We start from the raw sequence: 18,857 nt of genomic DNA on the forward strand, positions 1-18,857 counted from the left end.
AGAATTTTTTTTAATGTCACGGTGTGACTTTCACAAAGAGCACAGTGACCAGAGCAAGTTAGAAATACATATTAAGTTTTTAAAAAATGATTTTTTTCTTTAGTCCTCAGACGTCAATAGCCTTGAAATATGGTCTGAGTATTATCAATATTATCGTTGCAATTTCCTTTAGTTCTGAGGTGACTTTCAGCAATGTTAGGATGAAAATGCTAACAGCAGTATAAACAAAGTAAAGAGAATCCAGGAATCCCAAATCAGCCTTCTAATGAACGTGAAACACTGAGCAGGCCATTTGATCTCTGTGTGCCTCAGTTTCCATTCCTGCAAAATGGGGATAACGAGACCTAACTCACTCGTTTCCTTCTTTGGATGATTGTGCAAAGTGTCTTTTTTTAGTGCTGGTTCTTACCAAATATTAAACATTAATCAAGACTGCAGATTCCAAAAGTAATATTTTGGGGACTAGCTTCCCCTCTCACTTGATCTTGTCTCTCAGCTCTACCACTCACGTGCCCCAGGAGCTAGAGAGATCACCTCCCCTCTGCGAGCCTCTGTTTTATCACCAACAAAAATGTGAGCATTAAGGTCGCTTGAGGTCCTGACATTCTTCAATATTCTAACTCCATCAGGATGGTCCCATGTCATTCTCTCATGTGATTCCTCTGAGCCTTGGCACCTGTTATCTTGGCCTGTTATCTCCCTTCTGTGCCTGGAAAAATGGGCTTTGGGGCCCAAAGAACACAGATTCCAGCTCCTAGTGTGAGGTTTCCTAGGGCTGGGACCTTGGCAGTGACAAACCCGGTGACTTCAGGCAGCTGACATTTACTGAAGTTTAACCATGGGGTACTTCCCTGGTGGTCCAGTGGTTAGGACTCTGTGCTTCTACTGCAGAGGGTGCGGATTCGATCCCTGGTCAGGGAACTAAGGTCCCACATGCCGCATGGCGTGGCCAAAAATAAATAAATACATAAATAAGAAATTAAAAAAAAAAAGAAGGTCAACCATTCATCAGGCACAGTTCTAGGCTCTGGACAGATTTTAATCACTCCTCTCAACAGCTCTGGGAGACGAGTCTCAAGGAGAGATGAATCCTTGGTCTTGCATGGTCACAAGGCTCCCATCACCCCATCCTCCCAGGTGGCCTTGTACCTGCCGGTTCCGCTGGACTAGACCACTTCAGGGAAGAACAGCGAGGCCCTCAGATGATATCAGGCACTGGCTGAGCTCTGGAGGCTCTCCAGGCTTATTTCTTTCAGGGTGTGGGGGGTAGGGCCCCATAGGACTGAGCATTCCAGCGCCCTGAGACTGCCCTATAAGCAGGCGAAGGCATGTGCCAGTGTGATACAGCCTGTGGGGTGAGTCCGGCCCAGTGAGCCTCCCGGAGGAAGAAGAGATTTCCATGCACTGAGTGAGTAGCTCTCCATCAGCCCTGTCCTGAGCTGACACGGGCGCGTGAGGCCGGGCCACCTTGACAGAGGAGGAAACTGAGGCACAGGCAGGTTTGGCTCCGATTTGCAGGGTCAGGATTCGAAGGCGGGCAGTCGAGCCTTTGCTGTTCTGCCCAGCACAGTCGGTGGTGAGGATAGAACAACATCATTCAAACCACCCCCATTCTTCTTCAGATTCTTTTCCCATATAGGTTATTACAGAAGACTGAGTAGAGTTCCCTGTGTTATACTGTAGGTCTTGGTTGATTATCTATTTTATGTACTGTAGTGTGTATATGTTAATCCCAAATATCATTGTACACCTTAAACTTACATAATGATATAAATCAATTAAATCTCAATAAAGTTGGGGGGGGAAGGAAGTAAATGTTATAAAATAGTTAAAGGCGAAAAGTGTAGCCACAACCTGAAGAAAATATAGCTGAATATTTAACTGAAAGAAAAAAAAAAAAAAGGTCCCAGCACACAGGAGGCCCCTATAATAATACAAGCTGGTGGGCGGGGCTGCTTCGGGGTTACCTTTCTCCTTCTCCCACCCTCCCCAGGCTTGGACATAACCCCATGGCCTTGGTGGTCTTCGCCTGTGCATCTCCCCCCCTGTAGAAGGCAGGAACCAGGCCCCTTGGAGGGACTGCACCCCGTGCCCCATTCTCTAAAATGCTTCTCTGCCTCAGGATCCTTCCCTCTTTTTTTTTTTCGTCCGCTTGTTTGTTTTTGTTTCTGTTTTGAGGTAGATACTGTTATTTTCTTTTTCTTTGTTGTTTATTTCTTTATTTTTTTTTATTGAGAAGATTCTCCTTTCTTACCTTGTTCTTTTCACTTCCAGCCAGAGCCAGAGTCTTTGGCCTGGCCTGGTAGTTTCCATGCCCCAGCACTTAACTATCTTGCTGGAGAAAGCTGATCCCCGGTGATGGCCTGTCCCCCAGATTTTCAGAGGCCAGCCCAAGGTCTCCCCCTCTGCTCCCCAGTGGACCCCTGGCCTTGACCTCATTGTTGGAACTGCTCCTCTGAAAGGTTGAGGTGTATTCATTAACTCCTCAGATAACCCTGCTAGCTTTTCTGTCACCTCCTCCCCTTTCTTATCTGGGTTCACGGCCCTGTCTTCTATCTTCTGGCCCCTCACTGATCCTAAAAGCTTTAGTTGGCAAAACCCACCGTCCCCTTCCCCCCCGAGAGCTCAAGAAAGGCTTTTCGGGGCTGAGGCTGCATGTGAGTGTCTAGCTGGAACGGCCCTGATACTCAGAGGCTGTTGTCATTAAGCCTCTTAAAGGTGATGTTCATCAAGCTCCTGGTAGCCAAAGGACCACAGAGGCATCTGAGCTCCCAAGCTGACAGCTAAAGAGATTTTTCTGTGGTCTCCCGAAGGCCTCGCACAACTTACCACAGCAGAATCCTGGGGTCCCTTGCCAAGGTCCCCACCCAAGAGGAATGAACACCCCAAACTGACTGAGCCCATTAAACTCTTTGGCCCCAGTGAGCAAACTCCAATGGGAATCACTTGACCCAAACCCCTTCCGAAATGAGAAAAGTCTGGTCAACCAGGAAGAAGGAGGCCTCCCAAGTGGGTCTCGTGCTCTGAGCCCTTCCTCCTTCAACATGGGAGCTCCACAAGGGTGCTTTGGCCCTGGGGGACCCTGGGCAATGCCTGGACAATTTTTTATTGTCACACTTGGGGGTGGGGAGGGGCTACTGGGGTCTAGTTTTATCCAGGATGCTGCTAAACACCCAACAATGCACAGGGCTGCCTCCGCACAGCATAGAACTTTCCAGCCCAGAAACAGTACTGCGCTTGAGACCCCTGACTCCCTCTGTGCCCAGCCCTTAGAAGCAGCCAAGCTCCCACTCCAGGAGGTGGTTATTGGATGAACAGCCCCCTGGACACAGAACACTGGGCCAGAAGCACAGAGGCCTGTCTGTCTTGGCTCTGCTTGGCCAGCTATGTGGCCTTGAGCAAGTTAATGACCCTCTCCGAGCTTCACGTTTCACATCCTGCAAAATGAAGATAACAAAACACTCCACGAGACAAATGTCTGTGAGTGCCGTGAGGTTGAGGGTTCTCATGTGTTCTAATTCAACAGCCTTCTCCAGGCCTAGAAAACTATAGAATCAGATGCTAATCAACTCCAGGCTCAAGTGACCTATAAAGTGAGAGCTGTAGTAATTTCAAGAAAAAGGAGATGGAGGAAGTGTGTGGAGTTAGGGAGAATCTGGGCCTGAATCAGGCACGCTCTTCTGTGTTCTGGCTGGGTGTCACTGGGCAAGATCCTTCCCACCCTGGGCAGCAGCCTCTCTGTCCATTAAAAACCAGGGTTCAGCGGAAGTCCTCCTAGGGCTGTTCCAGATCCAATCATCCCTGAGCCCGATCTGGCCCACTTCCTGGGCAGTCATCTACTTCCTGTGCCTCAGTTTCCTCTTTTGCAAAGTAGGGGCTGTGGCACTTACACCTCGGGGTCATGGCAGATGTTAGTGGAACCATCGAGAGCGTGGACTCCAGAACCAGACTACCTGGGGGTGTGATTCTGGTCCTGCTACTTTACTGCTCTGGAACCTTGGACAAGTGACTTAACCTCTAGGAGTTTGGTCTCCTCATCTGTAAGCCCAGGATTGTTGCCTGACCTACCTCATAGGACCATTACCAGAATGCGGAGAGATAAGACAGTAAAGTGCTTAGAACGGAACTTGGTGTATGGTAATCGCCATAAAGTCTTTGCTGTTGTTCTGAGTCTTTCAATGATGCTGATGTAGGAAGGTGCTTGGCACACAGACGCTCGATAAACTGTGGTTGCTTTGCCATGGCGTCAGTCGGTGGCCGAGGGACTCATCGTGTGGCCTGACCCGGGTGTGGTACCCTTCTCTCTCTTGCAGGACAATGGCATCCTCCATCACGTGGGGCCTCCGCCTGCTGGCAGGCCTGTGCAGTCAAGTCCCTGGCGCCAGGCGTCAGTCCAGCCCTGATATTTATCACTACGATCTCCCACACTTCTCCAGCTTCGCCTTCAGCCTGTACCATGAACTGGCCCGTCAGTCCCACAACAAAATCATCTTCTCCCCAGTGAGCATCGCTATAGCCTTTGCGATGTTCTCCCTGGGAAACAAAGATGATACTTACACCCAGATCCTGAAGGGCATAGGCTTCAAGTTTAAGAAGGCGCCTAAGAAACAAAACAACTAATACTAAACTTTCATTGGGTTATTTGTATGGAAATATGTTAATATAAATGTTTCAGACATTACATGAAATTTCTAAAAATCTTATATGTTCTGGTATAATGTTATAAGTCATAATCCTAGTTATTACTTTAAAATGTATATCTCAGAAATAACTAAAAAAAAAAAAAAAAAAAAGAAGGCGCCTGAGGCTGATATCTACAAAGGCTTAGGGAGTCTCCTTGAAACCCTTAAGCAGCCAAACAATCAGTTCCAGCTGACCACCAGCACTATGCTAATCATTGATAAGAATCGGAAGCAAAAGCCTGAGTTTTTGTACAATGTCAAGAAGCTGTACCACTCAAAAGCCCTCTCCATCAACTTCAGGAACATCAAGAGGCCAAGAAAGAAATCAATCATCAAATAAAGATAAGAACTCAAGGAATAATTGTGGATTTGGTCAAAGAACTTGACGAAGACACGGCTCTTGCTCTGGTGAACTACATAAGTTTTGAAGGTTAAGGTTGTACAACTAGCCTGAACTGGTTCTTTAGATTTTCCTTGGCAGTGGATGGAACGTAGCTATGGATCTCAGTTATTCAATTTTCTACACACAACCATTAAAAGACTTTGCATGAGGAATTCCCTGATGGTCCAGTGGTTAGGACTCCGCACTTCCACTGCAGGGGGCCTGGGTTCTATCCCTGGTCAGGGAACTAAGATCTTGCATGCCATGCAGCACGGCCAAAAAAAAAGACTTTGCATGATCAAATAAGGTTAGGAAATAGTGGGTTAAATAGTCAAATCATCACCTTCTCTGCAAGAGTTTTCAGAGCCTTAAATGTCCTAATGTGCATTGTAAATCCCTACCAGGGAGAGAGGCCAAATATGCAGTATCCCAAAATAGAGAGCCATAAAAACAAATTTTGGTGGAGCATATGAAGGGAATAGGATTTCACAGAAGACACTTCTGACAGCTTTCGTGTAGCGGAAATAGTGACATCTTTGGAGACTGAAAGACCAGCGCTCACATCCTGCCTCTATGACCTATTAGCTGTTGTTTGACTATGGGCAAATCATTTTACCTCTTTGAGGTTCTAGTTTCGTACCTGTAATATGGACATAATAATGCCCTTCTTGTCAGAATTTTAGAACGAAAAAATAAGTTACAAAGAACATGGGACTATACGCTCACATAGTAGGTGCTCAACTAAACTTGAATCCCAGCCTCCCTTCCTCCCTCTGAGTGATGAGAATGTCAGGACCTGTGGGCCCCAGAGGGCATTCTAAGGCAGTTTAAACAGTCCATGGAGATAGTCTAGGGTAGGGGAGGTGAGAGTCAAGGCCAGGGGTTGCCTCCTTCACACCATTGGCCCCTTGCTCTAGAAAGAGAAAAGTGTGATGGAGAGTGCAGAGGCTGGAGTGAGCACATCCCAGGTCCCAGCTCTGCCATGGGACTTCACGTGGCTCTCGTCCCCTCCCCAGCCTCACTCTCCTCCTCCCAACAAATGGGAAAATTGGGCCCTGGGGTCCCCGAGGCAACCTGTCTTAGCAGGATGGTGACGTTCTCTTGGTAGAGCAGAGGGGGCACTTCCCAGGCATCTGCATTTCACATGTTGGTCCAGGGAAAGGCCATTAGAGTAGGAACAAGAGTGATTTCCCTGAATAATAAGAAGCACCAATTACCAAGGGGCAGGAAGACTCAGATGGGAGGTGCCCAGTATGACCTGGGGAGCTTCCAACCACTCCCAATAATTTTCAGCCTCAGACCATGCATTAAATAAACATCAAATCCAAGTAAAAATGTTTGTTCTGCCCACCCAGGTTGATGCCATTTAGCCTCTGCAATACAGAAACTCTGGATCCTCCTCTAGCCTCAAATTATCTTCACAAAGCCCTTCAGGAGCCTGACGATTTCATTTTTGCCCCAGTTTACAGAGGGCAAAGCTGAGGCTCAGAGATGAGCATCTCACCAGGGGGCCTCAGGGCTCCTTCTTCTAGCACACTTTTCTAAACCTTCTCCTACCCCTAGCTGCTGTGCACCTTCATCCTCTACAGGCAAAGGGAAGGATAAATTCGAGGCTCAGCGCTTCCTAACAGGAGACTTTCATGTGAATGAGAAGATCACGGTCAAGGTGCCCGTGATCAACCACCTGGGCGTGTTCCAGTTCCACCTGTACCGAGACAATGAGTTCTCCTGCTGGGTGTTGGTGCAGCACTACCAGGGCAGAATGGCCGCCTTCCTGCTTCTGCCCAACCTGGGGAAGATGCAGCTGCTGGAGGATGGGCTCTCTGAGAAGCACCTCGCCAAACTCCTCAAATACCTTGAGATATGGTGATTCCCAGGCCAGGGCTGACCCAAGAGCTGCCCCACTGGGCCTGGCCCAAGGCGGGGAGGGTGCATAATCTTATGCTCCCAGACAGAGCATGCTTTCAGGAAGCACGAACTGGGCTTTGTTAGAGGGACGGTGCCCAGGGGTGAGGAGTGAAAGTCCTGCCCCTGAGGACCTTCTCCCCAGCCGGGACACTGCCCCTTCCCAGTGGCCAGTGCCCCGTGCAGGGGGAGGAACGCCAACCCGTGTTGTGGGCAAACCCAGAAGGAAGAGCTGGGCTTCCTGGCAAAGGTGGCAGTTGAGTGTGGAGTTTCAGGACAGAAAGTCCACGGCAAGACAGGGGGAAAACCTGCGCAGAGAGGCTGGAAAAGCAAAGGCCCAGAGCAGGAAACTCCAGGACACGTTTGACGCTGGTTCTGTATCCTCTGTCACTAGATGAGGGTGGTTTGACCAGGTCCCCGTCATGCACCCCAAATTAGTGCATGTCTCTGTATTTGTAAATATGCCTATGCCAGGATGAGCTATTTTATTACATACAATATAAAGCAAACATGAAAATACAGAGAAGTATTAGGTTAAAAAGCGAATAGAAGTTTTAATACCTCTTCCCCGCTCCACCCACGCCCAGGTTCCCTGCACCAGAGGCTGAGAGCAGAGAACAGGAGGAACTGGTCTAGAACAGGTCAAACAGAGCCTGAGGGCCAGTCACACCCTGCTCGGGGCCACACCTTGTCCCCGGCGAAAACTAGAGCTGAGCTCCAGTCCTGTGCAGTCACTCATTCATGGAACAGATGTCACTCAGGACCTGCCACCATGCCCCATGGTCCTCTGGGATCCTGGCCCCGGAGGAGTCTCAGTCTGGGGGGTGACCAAACCCTGCAGGGAAGCAGTGTGCACAGTCCTTCCAGAGGACACCCTGGATCCCGCAGGAGGCCTTATCAGAGGAGGTGGCATTTGAGAGGCTTTGCAGGACAAGAGGATCCCTGTGATTCTAACATTCTCTGACCCCACGTGTAGAGGAACTAAAAGTAGAATAAACCAAGGCTGACCTCACATCCTTGCATGGGCAGGGGGACAGGGCGCCAAGTGGGAGGAACAACCAGAAAAGGAAATATTTCAATCCTGTAAAAGTCCTTTGTGTTCTAACCATTTTGACAGGTTTGTCAATTTACATTTGCCCAAACTGTCCATTTCTGGAACCTACGATCTCAAAACTGTCCTAGGCAAACTGGGCATCACAAGGTCTTCAGCAACGGGGCTGACCTCTCAGGGATCACTGAGGAAGTGCCTCTGAAGCTGTCCAAGGTGACTGTCTCCTTGACCTCTGTAGGTCACAATGTGCACGGGGGCTGCAGCTCAGGGGTGAGGCTGAGGAAGGGACAGAGGGACACAGGCACACCTGCAGACTGAGGTCCCTGAGGAATGCCATCGCTCCACCAAGACAGCAATGTGGTCGGATGATGGAGGGGAAGAGGTGGCCTCACATGCTTGGTGCGTTTTATTTAAGGACCTCCTCTGAGGTTGTGTCACTCACCCTCTGTCTCATCCTTGGCCGGGGACTTCCTTTCTTTGGGTCCTGATAAACCCCTATTTACAGAAAGAGGCTTAGGCTCAGGGATTGCAAAGGACCTTTGGCCCTGCGCCTGTGACACCAGGAGCTACTGGTGAATCACTGAGTCTGAGTTACAGAGTGAATTCGACCAAAGATGCCATTTACGCAGGAGAGTTACAGGTGCCCAGAGAAACAACTGCAGTTCAGTGCCTGCCTGTGAGCTGAGTGCCTGGGTGGGGATGAGGCGTGTGAAGGTCCCCATCAAAGCCCTGGTCCCCAAGGAATTTAGAATCTGGTCTACAAACAAGTGAGGAGCCAAGGAGACAAAGTACAAGAAAATCTACCTCCCAAGGTGGTGGGTTGCTTCCCAGGGACATTGAGGAGGCTGGTCAGGAAGAGGTGAGGGTCCCCTCGTGGGTCAGACAAAAGCCTTGAGAGCCATGCCTTGTGTGTCTCCTGCAGGGAGGGGAGGACGGGGATGGGGAAGGACAGGACAGGCAATGAGAGAGGCATGAGTATGGTGTTGAAGCACAGAGAAGGGACCAGTTCCCCAGAGAGGGAAGGGTTAAGAATAAGAGTGTGGGATGGGGTTGGGTAAGTAGGTGTGACCAGTTGATGGAGGCTTACAATTACCAGATAAAGATCTTGATTCTTGTTGTCCTTATTCAAACACTCACACACAAATGCGCACCTGTCACACATGCACACACTTGTGCACTTCTATGGGGACCTTCACACACATTTATTGAGCACCTACACTAAGTCAAGTTCCTCACATGCAGCACCATAGTGGCCCTGGGTCATCCTATCCCACCGGTCTGATTTTCCTATTTAGGAAATTGAGGTTTCAAGAAGAATAGTCTTGGAGGAGATATGGGGATATATGTTTATGTATAGCTGATTCACTTTGTTATACAGCAGAAACTAACACACCATTGTAAAGCAATTATACTCCAATAATGATGTTAAAAAAAAAAAAAGAATAGTTTTCTCCTTAGTGACACAATGAGTTAGTGGAAAAAATTGGATTTGGACCCAGATCCTTGTGATGGAAAGTCATGTTCATTCCACTATGCCATGTTGATTCAGTTGTGAATCTTGTGGTTCTTTATTTAAAATCCTCTGGAGAGAGCTCTTCCTTTAGCCCCAGGACAGCTCTCACCACATTGGGCCTTAGCTCCAGGTCTGGGTTGGGGAAGGATGCAGCCTGTCTCTGTCTCAAACAGGTCTCTGTCCTCTCTCCCCTCCAGGCCATTCATGAGGCTGTGATGAGCATCAATGAGAATGGGACAGAACATGCTGGAGCCACCCTCTCAGAAGAGAGTGCCTGGTATGAGCATCTGACCATCAACTTCAACATGCCCTTCCTAATCATCATCAAGGATGAAAACACCAACATTCCCCTCTTCATGGGAAAGGTGGTGAATCCCATGCAAAAATAACTTCCTCTCTGGGTTCAGCCTTCCATTCCCAGGCCAGGTCCCCTCCTTAGATGACATTAAAGAATGACTGACCTGGCCCAAGCTTGTGTGTGACATGTAAATCTCTCACCTTCTTGTCTCTTAGTCTCTCTTCACATCACAGGATATGCGTGGAATTCAGGTCACAGCAATCTTTCATGTATCCACTTAATATTTATTACATATTTACACTGTCCAGGCACTGCACCAGGCAAGGATAAAATGTTGGCTGAAGCCCACAGTTTATTTTACAGATATGGAAATCCAACAATGACAGAGATGGACCACTCTGGAGGCAGATGGAGACAATTAATTGATTAGATTTTGGTAGGAGAGTGGTAGGCAGAGGGCAAGAGTAAGGCAAGGCTAAGCCAGGCAGACCACAAAACAGGGAGAGAGCTAAGGGGTCTGCAGTTATGTGAGGGATCACAGTCAGTTCAGAGTGTTAAAGGCTCAAGTCCACATTAAATAATAGTATTTGGATCTCTGGGTAGATCAAACACTAAAACACACACACACACAAAACATAAATGTTCTAGAAGAAAGTATTGGTTAATTAATTTATGGATATTGAAGTGGATAAGGCCTCTCTAAACATGACTGAAAACTAAGAAGTCGTAAATATAAGGATTTATATATTTGACTTTATAAAATCAAGCTGTATGGCAAAAAAAAAAGAGTAATTCAATTCACCAAGATGACATAACAATTATAGATATATGTGTACCAAACATCAGAACTCCCAAATATATGAAGCAAACATTGACAGAAATAAAGGGAGAAATAGACAGCAACACAATAATAGTAGGAGAATCAATACCCCACTTTCAATAATTGATAGAGAAACGAGACAGAAGATCAATAAGGAAACAGAAGATTTGAACAACACTATAGACCACTTGGACTAACAGACATATACAGAACACTCCACCCAACAACAGCAGAACACACAATTTTCTCAAGTGCACATGAAACATTCTCCAGGGTAGACCTATGTTAGGCCACAAAATAAGTTTTAATAAAGTTTAAAAGACTGGAACCATACAAAGTCTCTTTTCTAATCACAGTGGAATGAAACTAGAAATCAGCAGAAAGAAAACTGGAAAATCCAGAAATGTATAAAAATTAAACAGCTCAAACAACCAATAGGTCAAAAAAGATATCGCAAGAGAAATTAGACTATATCTTGAGACAAGTGAAAATAAAAATACAACATACCAAAACTTATGAGATGCAGTAAAAATAGTACTAAGAGGGAAATTTGTAGCTATTAGCATTTACATTACAAAGAAGAAATATCTCAAACCAACAACCTAACTTTACACCTTGATAAACTAGAAAAAAGAACAAACTAAACTCAAAGCTAGAAGAAGGAAGGAAATAAAAAATACTAGAGCAGAGTTCAACAAAATAGTTTTAAAAATGGGGAAAATCAATAAAACTAAGCATTGGTTCTTTGAAAAGATCAATAAAATTGACAAACCTTTAGCTAGATTGACAGAAACTAAGGGAGAACACTCAAATAAATAAAATCAGAAATTAAAGAGGGGACATTATGAGTGACTTTACAAAAGAGGATTATAAGAGAATACAATGAAAAAATTGTAAACCAACAAATTGGATAACCAAGATAAAATAAATAAATTCCTAGAAACACACAACCAAGCCAGAATAAATCATGAAGAAATAGAAAATCTATACATGTTACTAGTTATACATGAACAGACATATAACTAATAAGGTGATTGAATCAATAATCAAAAACCTCCCAACAAAGAAAAGCCCAAGACTGCATGCATTCACTGTTGAAATTCTATCAAATATTTAGAAAGAATTCACACAAATCCTTCTCAAATTCTTCCAAAAAATTGAAAAGAAGGGAGTACTTCCTAACTCATTTCATGCGGTCAGCATTACTTTGATACCAAAGCCAGACAAAGACACTATAAGAAAAGAAAACTACAGACCAACATCACTGATGAATATTGATGCAAATATCCTCAATGGAATACTAGTAAATACAATTCGACAGCACATTACAAGGATTATACACCATGACTAAGGGGGACTTATTTCTGGAATGTAAGGGTGGTTTAACATATGAAAAATCAATCAAAACACCACATTAACAGAATGAAGGAGAAAACACATGATTATATCAGTTGATGCAGAAAAATATTTGACAAAATTCAACACCTTTTCATGATAAAAAAGAAAAATACACTCAAAAAACTAGGAATAGAAGGAAACTACCTCAACATAACAAAGCCCATATAAGAAAAGCCCGCAGCTAGCATCATACTCAATGGTGAAAGAATGAGAGTTTTCTTCTAAGATCAGGAACATGTCAAAAATGCCTGCTCTGCATCTTCTATTTAACATAGTATTGGAAGTCCCAACCAGAGCAACTAGGCAAGAAAAAGAAATAAAAGGCATCCAAATTGGAAAAGAAGAAGTAAAACTACCTCTGTTCAAAGACAATACAATCTTATACGTAGAAAGTTCTAAAGATTACACACACACTCACACACACAAACTGTTAGAACTAATAAATGTATTCATTTATTAGTTGTAGGATTCAAAATCAACAGACAAAAGCCAGTTGTATTTCATGCATTAAATTTCCAAAGGAAATTTCAAGAACAATTCCATTTACAATAGCATCAAAAAGAATAAAATACCTAGGAATAAACTTTCATCAAGGAGGTAAAATACTTGTACACTGCAAACTACAAAGCATTGCTGAAAAAAATTAAAGAAGATACAAATAAATTGAAAGACATTTCTTGTTCATGGATTGGAAAACTTAATATTTTTACAATGTCAGTACTACCCAAACCAATCTAAAGACTTAATACAATCTCTAACAAAATCTCGCTGGCATCTTTTGTAGAAATAGAAAAATCCATCCTAAAATTCACATGGAACCTCAAGGGACCCAAACATCCAAAACAATCTTGAAAGAGAAGAACAAAGTTGGAGGTTTCACATTTCCTAATCTCATAGCTACAGTAATCAAAACAGTGTGATGCTGGCTTAAAAACAGACGTATAGACCAATGAAATAGAATAGAGAGGCCAGAAATAAACCCTCACATATATGGCCAAATGATATTAGACAAACATCCTAAGACTATTCAATGGAGGAAGGACAGTCTTTTCAACAAATGGTATTGGGAAAACCAGATATCCACATGTAAAACAATGAAGCTGGACTCTTACATTATACCATATACAAAAAAATTAAATCTAAATGGATCAAAAACCTAAATGAAAGAGTTAAACTATAAAACTCTTAGAAGAAAGCATAGGGGAAAACTTCAAACATTGATTTAGCAACGATTTCTTGGATATGACACCAAAAGCACAGGCAACAAAAGTTAAAATAGATTAATTGTACTATATCAAAATTAAAAACATCTATGTATCAAAAGACACAATCAACAAAATGAAAAGGCAACCTATGAAATGGGGGAAAATATTTGCAAATCATGTATCTGACAAGGGGTTAATATCCAGAAATATAAAGAACACTTACAACTCAATAACAATAAAAAACATACAACCCAATTAAAAATGGGCCAAGAACTTGAACAGACATTTTTCCAGGAATATATAAACGGCCAGCAATCACATGAAAAGACACTCAACATCACTAATCATTGGGGGATTGCCAATCAAAACTACAGTGAGATATCACCTCACACCATTAGGATGGCTATTTTTTAAAAAAGAATAAGAAAGGAAAAGAAAAAGTGTTGGCCAGGATGTGGAGAAATTGGAACCTGTGTGCATCGTTGGTAAGAATGTAAAATGATGCAGCCACTAAGGAAACAGTATGACAGTTCCTCAAAAAACTAAAACTTGAATAACCATATGATCCAAGAATTCCACTTCTGGATATATATCCAAAAGAACTGAAAGCAGGGTCTCAAGGAGGTATTTGTATATTAGTGTTCACAGCAGCATTATTCACAATAGACAAAAGATGGAAGCAATCCAAATGTCCATCAACAGCTGAATAAATAAACAAAATGTGGTCTATGCATACAATGGGGTATTATTCAGCCTTTAAAAGGAGGGAGATCCATGCTACAACATGGATGAACTTTGAAGACATTATGCTAAATGAAATAAGCCAGTGACTAAAGCGAAAATACAGTATGATTCCACTTATATGAGGTACCCAGAGTAGTCAAATTCATAGAGAGGGAAAGCAGAACGGTGGGTGCCAGGGGCTGTGGGCATGGGAGGAATGGGAGTTGACGTTTAATGAGTATGGAGTTGCAGTTTTTTGCAAGATGAAAAGATGAAGAGAGTTCTGGAGATTGCAAGATGAAAGGAGTTCTGGAGATTGGTTGCACAACAATGTGAATGTTCTTAATTCTATTAAACTGAACACTTAAAAAGTTGGGATTAACATATACACACCACTATATATAAAATAGATAATCAACAAAGACCTACTATATAGCACAGGGAACTCTACTCAATACTTTGTAATAACCTATATGGGAAATAGAATCTCCAAAAAGTATAGATATATGTGTATGTATAACTAAATCACTTTGCTGTACACCTGAAACTAACACAACATTGTAAATCAACTATACTCCAATATAAAATAAAATTTTTCTGAATTTTTTTTCATGGCAAAATAAAATAAAATAAACGTTATTCTATAGTAAGTGGGCATAAATAGCACTAATAAAAAGTAATAAATTTTCTTTTGAATTGCATGAAAAAAACTGGTAAGACAGTAAATTTTATGTTATATGTATTTTGCCACAATTAAAAACAAAATAATACAAATTATCTTTAAATGTAATAATAATAATAATTGTATAACCAATATTTTCTAAAGAAGCCAGTGAAATTTCCAACACTTTGAGTTATAACTCATAATCCTATGGCTTTAATGGTAATTTCACATCAATTGGTTTAAAAATATAGATTCAACACCATATCAAAAAAATGCCATAAACAAAGCCAAAGAACAAGCTGAGAAACTGTATACCAGATATGACAAAGAGAATCATTTTAATTTTAAAGAACTCTTTTAAATCTATAAGGAGACAGTAAGTAATCCAGTAGAATAATGGGCAAAGGATTTAAACAGACAGACTACAAAAAAATAAATACAAATAGCCAATGGAGGGCTTCCTTGGTGGCGCAGTGGTTAAGAATCCACCCGCCAATGCAGGGGACACGGATTCGAGCCCTGGTCCGGGAAGACCCCACATGCCGCGGAGCAACTAAGCCCGTGCACCACAACTACTGAGCCCGTGCTCTAGAGCCCGTGAGCCACAACTACTGAAGCCCGCGCGCCTAGAGCCCATGCTTTGCAACAAGAGAAGCCACCGCAATGAGAAGCCTGCGCACCGCAACGAAGAGTAGCCCCAGCTCACTGCAACTACAGAAAGCTCGCGCGCAGCAACGAAGACCCAATGCAGCCAAAAATAAATAAGTAAAAATAAATAAATTTATTTTAAAAAAATGGCCAATAGAAATATGAAAGAATTCTCAACCCACTCATTATTTTAAAAACACAAGTCAGAGTGCCACTTTTCACCTCTGATTGGCATAAACATACGAGGTTGACAATTCTCATTGCTGATTTACATGTGAGGAAACAGGCATTCATACAATAGACTGGGGGAGTATACGTTTGTGCAAGATCTTTGGAAGATAATTTGGTAACATCTATTAAAGTTTAAAAAAAAAAAAAAAACTAATTTTGACTCAGGAAGTCCACTACTGGGAATATATCCCATGGAAATATTTACAAACAGCAAATGTTAAAAAAAAAAAAAAAAAGTCTTCTTTTTAACTACAGCATTGTCTGAAGAGCAAAAAGTCTTAAATGTCCATAATAATAGGAAATTAATTATATAAAATTGGATAGAGTGTCACACAACCTTTCTAAAGTATTGAATATAAGGCCAGTTCTGCATAGGTTGATAGGGGAAAGTCTCTAAAAGCAAAAAATACAGAAGAGTATACATAGTATGATTTCTTCTGTAAACACATACATTCATTTATCTCACAATTATTTACTGAGCACCTACTATGTTCCAGGCATGGCTGTGCAGCTATGAACAAAACAGACAAAATCCCTGTCCACAGGAACTCAGTGGGGGATGCAGGGATGATCTGGGTAAATCAATACCATGTATAGAATAGGAGAAGGTGATGAGTCCAACAGCAGAACAATAATGCAGGGACAGGGCATGGGGAGTGCTAGGGTGTGAGACACACTTGGACAGAGTGGTCAGGGAAGGCCTCACTGAGAAGGTGGCATCTGAAACCCAAGGCAGGTGCAAGAGTAAGCCATGCGGGCATCTAAGAGAAGAGCAGCCAGGCAGAGGGACTAGGAGGTGCAAAAGCCCTGGGGCAGGAATGTGTCTGGCATGTTCAAGGGAAGCAAGGAGAAAGCAGTGTGCCTAGAGCAGTGGAGAACAGGAGAGAAAGAGAGAAGCAGAAGAGGGCAGAGATGTGACTACAGCACCTGGTTTGGGTAGGAAGTGGGGTATGGGTTTGTACATCATACACGTGCATGGACTAGCTTTCATTCTGAGTGACCTGGAGCCCAAAAAGGGTATCCCGCCGAGGCTCGAAGTGATTTATGTTTTGACAGAATCACATAAAGATTCAGGAGGCAGATCACCCACCAATTTGTTTGCTTCTTTATAGTTTTCTATGTATCTAAAAAGTATTGAATATTAATTTAAGAATCAAATGGAAGGGGATGGTGGCAAGTGGACGGTCAGAGAGGCACTTCTGTCCTAGACAGAGAAGCAGGGCATGGGGCCTGAAGAAGGATGTTACCCTTAAGGCAATTCCTTGGGGTCTTAATTTCTATTACCTGGGAGCGGGGAAGGTTCCTTGGTGAAATGGGTTTGGAAAACTCTGGGTAAGTCTTTACTGAGGGACTTCTCAGCTCCTTTCAAATATTACCATCCAAGTGAGAGAGAGAGTATGCAGTGTTTCCCAAAATTATTTGACCATGGAACCCTTTTTTTTTTTTACAAATCATCTCTAGGCTTCCACGGAATCCACTTTGTAAAATGCTGCTGTGGGTGAGAAGGCTCTTGAGGGTGGGTAGTGGCGAAGGCATGTTTGCCTTTATACGGCTCACCCAGGCAGTGGCAGGGGAATTGGTTGGCAGGGCAGGGTGAGGTATAAGGAGGTCTGAGAGCTTACACTCTCGTCACACAGACCTGTTGCCCCTTCTGGGCAAAAATGTCCTTGTGCCCAGAGACAGTGATTCAAATACCAGATGCCCCTGCACTCTGAGACGCTGGCATTCACTGATGCAGCAGAGTGGCATTTGACATTCTTGGTTCAGAGGGACAGCACCACATGCTGCTGCCCAGAGACCCAGTACACCAGCCTCCTCCCTGGGTATTAACTGGAGGGCAGCTGAGGTGCAATGAACAGAGAGGACAAACAGGATCGTTGGCTGGGGAGGAGGTGGTCAGGCCCTGATTACACAAGCTCACATCACCTTGGGCCTGTTAATATTAACTCAATCTCCAGCCTAGGGAAGCATCAGAAATCCCCAAAGTCACTGCCCTGATAAACGTTGTTTTGTTCAAGTTGTTGGCTAGATCTTCAATGATACTCACTTGGCCTTAGATTGTAATCTTGCTGAGCCCCCCACAAATATGCAGCTTTCATCCCCTGTGGCTACATGTTGGCGACCATGCCTCCCGTGGGGCAGGGCAGTACCAGGTGGAGGACCGAATGTGAGCAGAAACCCAGCAGAAGAAACATGAACAGCCAACCAATGGCCTTCAGGACAATTGTCACCTTGAGCCATTTCAAAAATCAAGCCATCAGAGCTGCTTCTAAGAAGAATGTATTTCTTCCCGGTGGGCATTCCCTGTCGCTGGAGTCTGGATACATTTTTGATTCCTGTCATTGCTCAATAAGCTAAGCTTATGAAGAAGTAGATTCAGTCAACCAATCAGTCTTTCATTCAACCATCTTGTACTAAGTGCCAACCACATGCCAGTCCTGGGCTCTACATTGTGCTAGGTGTGAGTTCCATGTAAGTTCGGTGAATAATTTCGAATTACAAACTTATTTGTAAAAAGAAGCAAGGGCTTTGTAGATACTCTATTGCCCTGCTGCTTCTTTCAGAGGATTGTCTTCGGGGTCAATAAGGACAATGGTACACGCTGTGCACTGCACATGGGTGCTGGCAGAAATAGCATGGGGCCTGAAATCCATCCCAGCTACACTCACCAATTGGTGCACCCTGGCATGTGGTGACATCCATCTGGTTAAAAGATGTTCTTTTTAATTTGCACAAAGATGCTGTTACTCCAGATAGCATGTGATAAAATGAGCATATTAAAGTGTTAATGGAAGAATCTAGATGATAGATTTAAAGTGTCCACTGTAAAAATCTTTCCACTTTGCTCTATGTCTTAAAACTGTCATAATAAAATGGTGGAGGGGGTTAGAATACCATTCCTCATGAGTTATGTATGAGCCAAAGAGATGCTGTTATGGGTTGAATTGTGTCCCTCCAAGATTTATACATTGAAGTTCTAACCCTCAGTACCTCATTTGGAGATAGGGTCTTTACAGAGGTAATCAACTTAAAATGAGGTCATTAGCCTGGGCTTTAAACCAATATGACTGGTGTCCTTATAAGAAGGGGAAATGTGGACACAGAGACACAAGCTGAGAGGGAAGATGATATGAAGATATAGCAAGAACACTGGGTGAGACTGAAGATGGTTTATCTATACACCAAAGAGAAAGGCCTGGAACAGACCCTCCCCTCACAGCCCTCAGAAAGAACCAACCTTGCCAACAGCTTGATTTCAGAGTCCTAGCCTCCAGAACTGTGAGACAATAAATTCAGTTGTTTAAGGCACCCAGTTTGTGGTACTTAGTTATGGCAG

General features: G+C 43.6%; 1 protein-coding gene across 1 annotated transcript in view; it reads left to right on the top strand.

The window, feature by feature from the left end:
* The first annotated feature begins 4,054 nt into the window (after positions 1–4,054).
* LOC309626874 (alpha-1-antiproteinase-like) overlaps positions 4,055–18,857 on the top strand; it is a 32,357-nt gene continuing 17,554 nt past the window's right edge. Inside the window, 6 exon segments of the mRNA XM_082388215.1 lie at positions 4,055–4,598; positions 4,964–5,115; positions 6,654–6,930; positions 7,994–8,163; positions 8,166–8,752; positions 8,816–9,465. Coding sequence (XP_082244341.1) covers positions 4,318–4,598; positions 4,964–5,115; positions 6,654–6,930; positions 7,994–8,163; positions 8,166–8,338 — 1,053 coding nt within the window. The 5' untranslated portion in view covers positions 4,055–4,317 and the 3' untranslated portion in view covers positions 8,339–8,752; positions 8,816–9,465.

This window comes from Balaenoptera borealis, assembly GCF_965194805.1.
Source record: "Balaenoptera borealis genome assembly, chromosome: 3".
Lineage (NCBI taxonomy): Eukaryota > Metazoa > Chordata > Mammalia > Artiodactyla > Balaenopteridae > Balaenoptera > Balaenoptera borealis.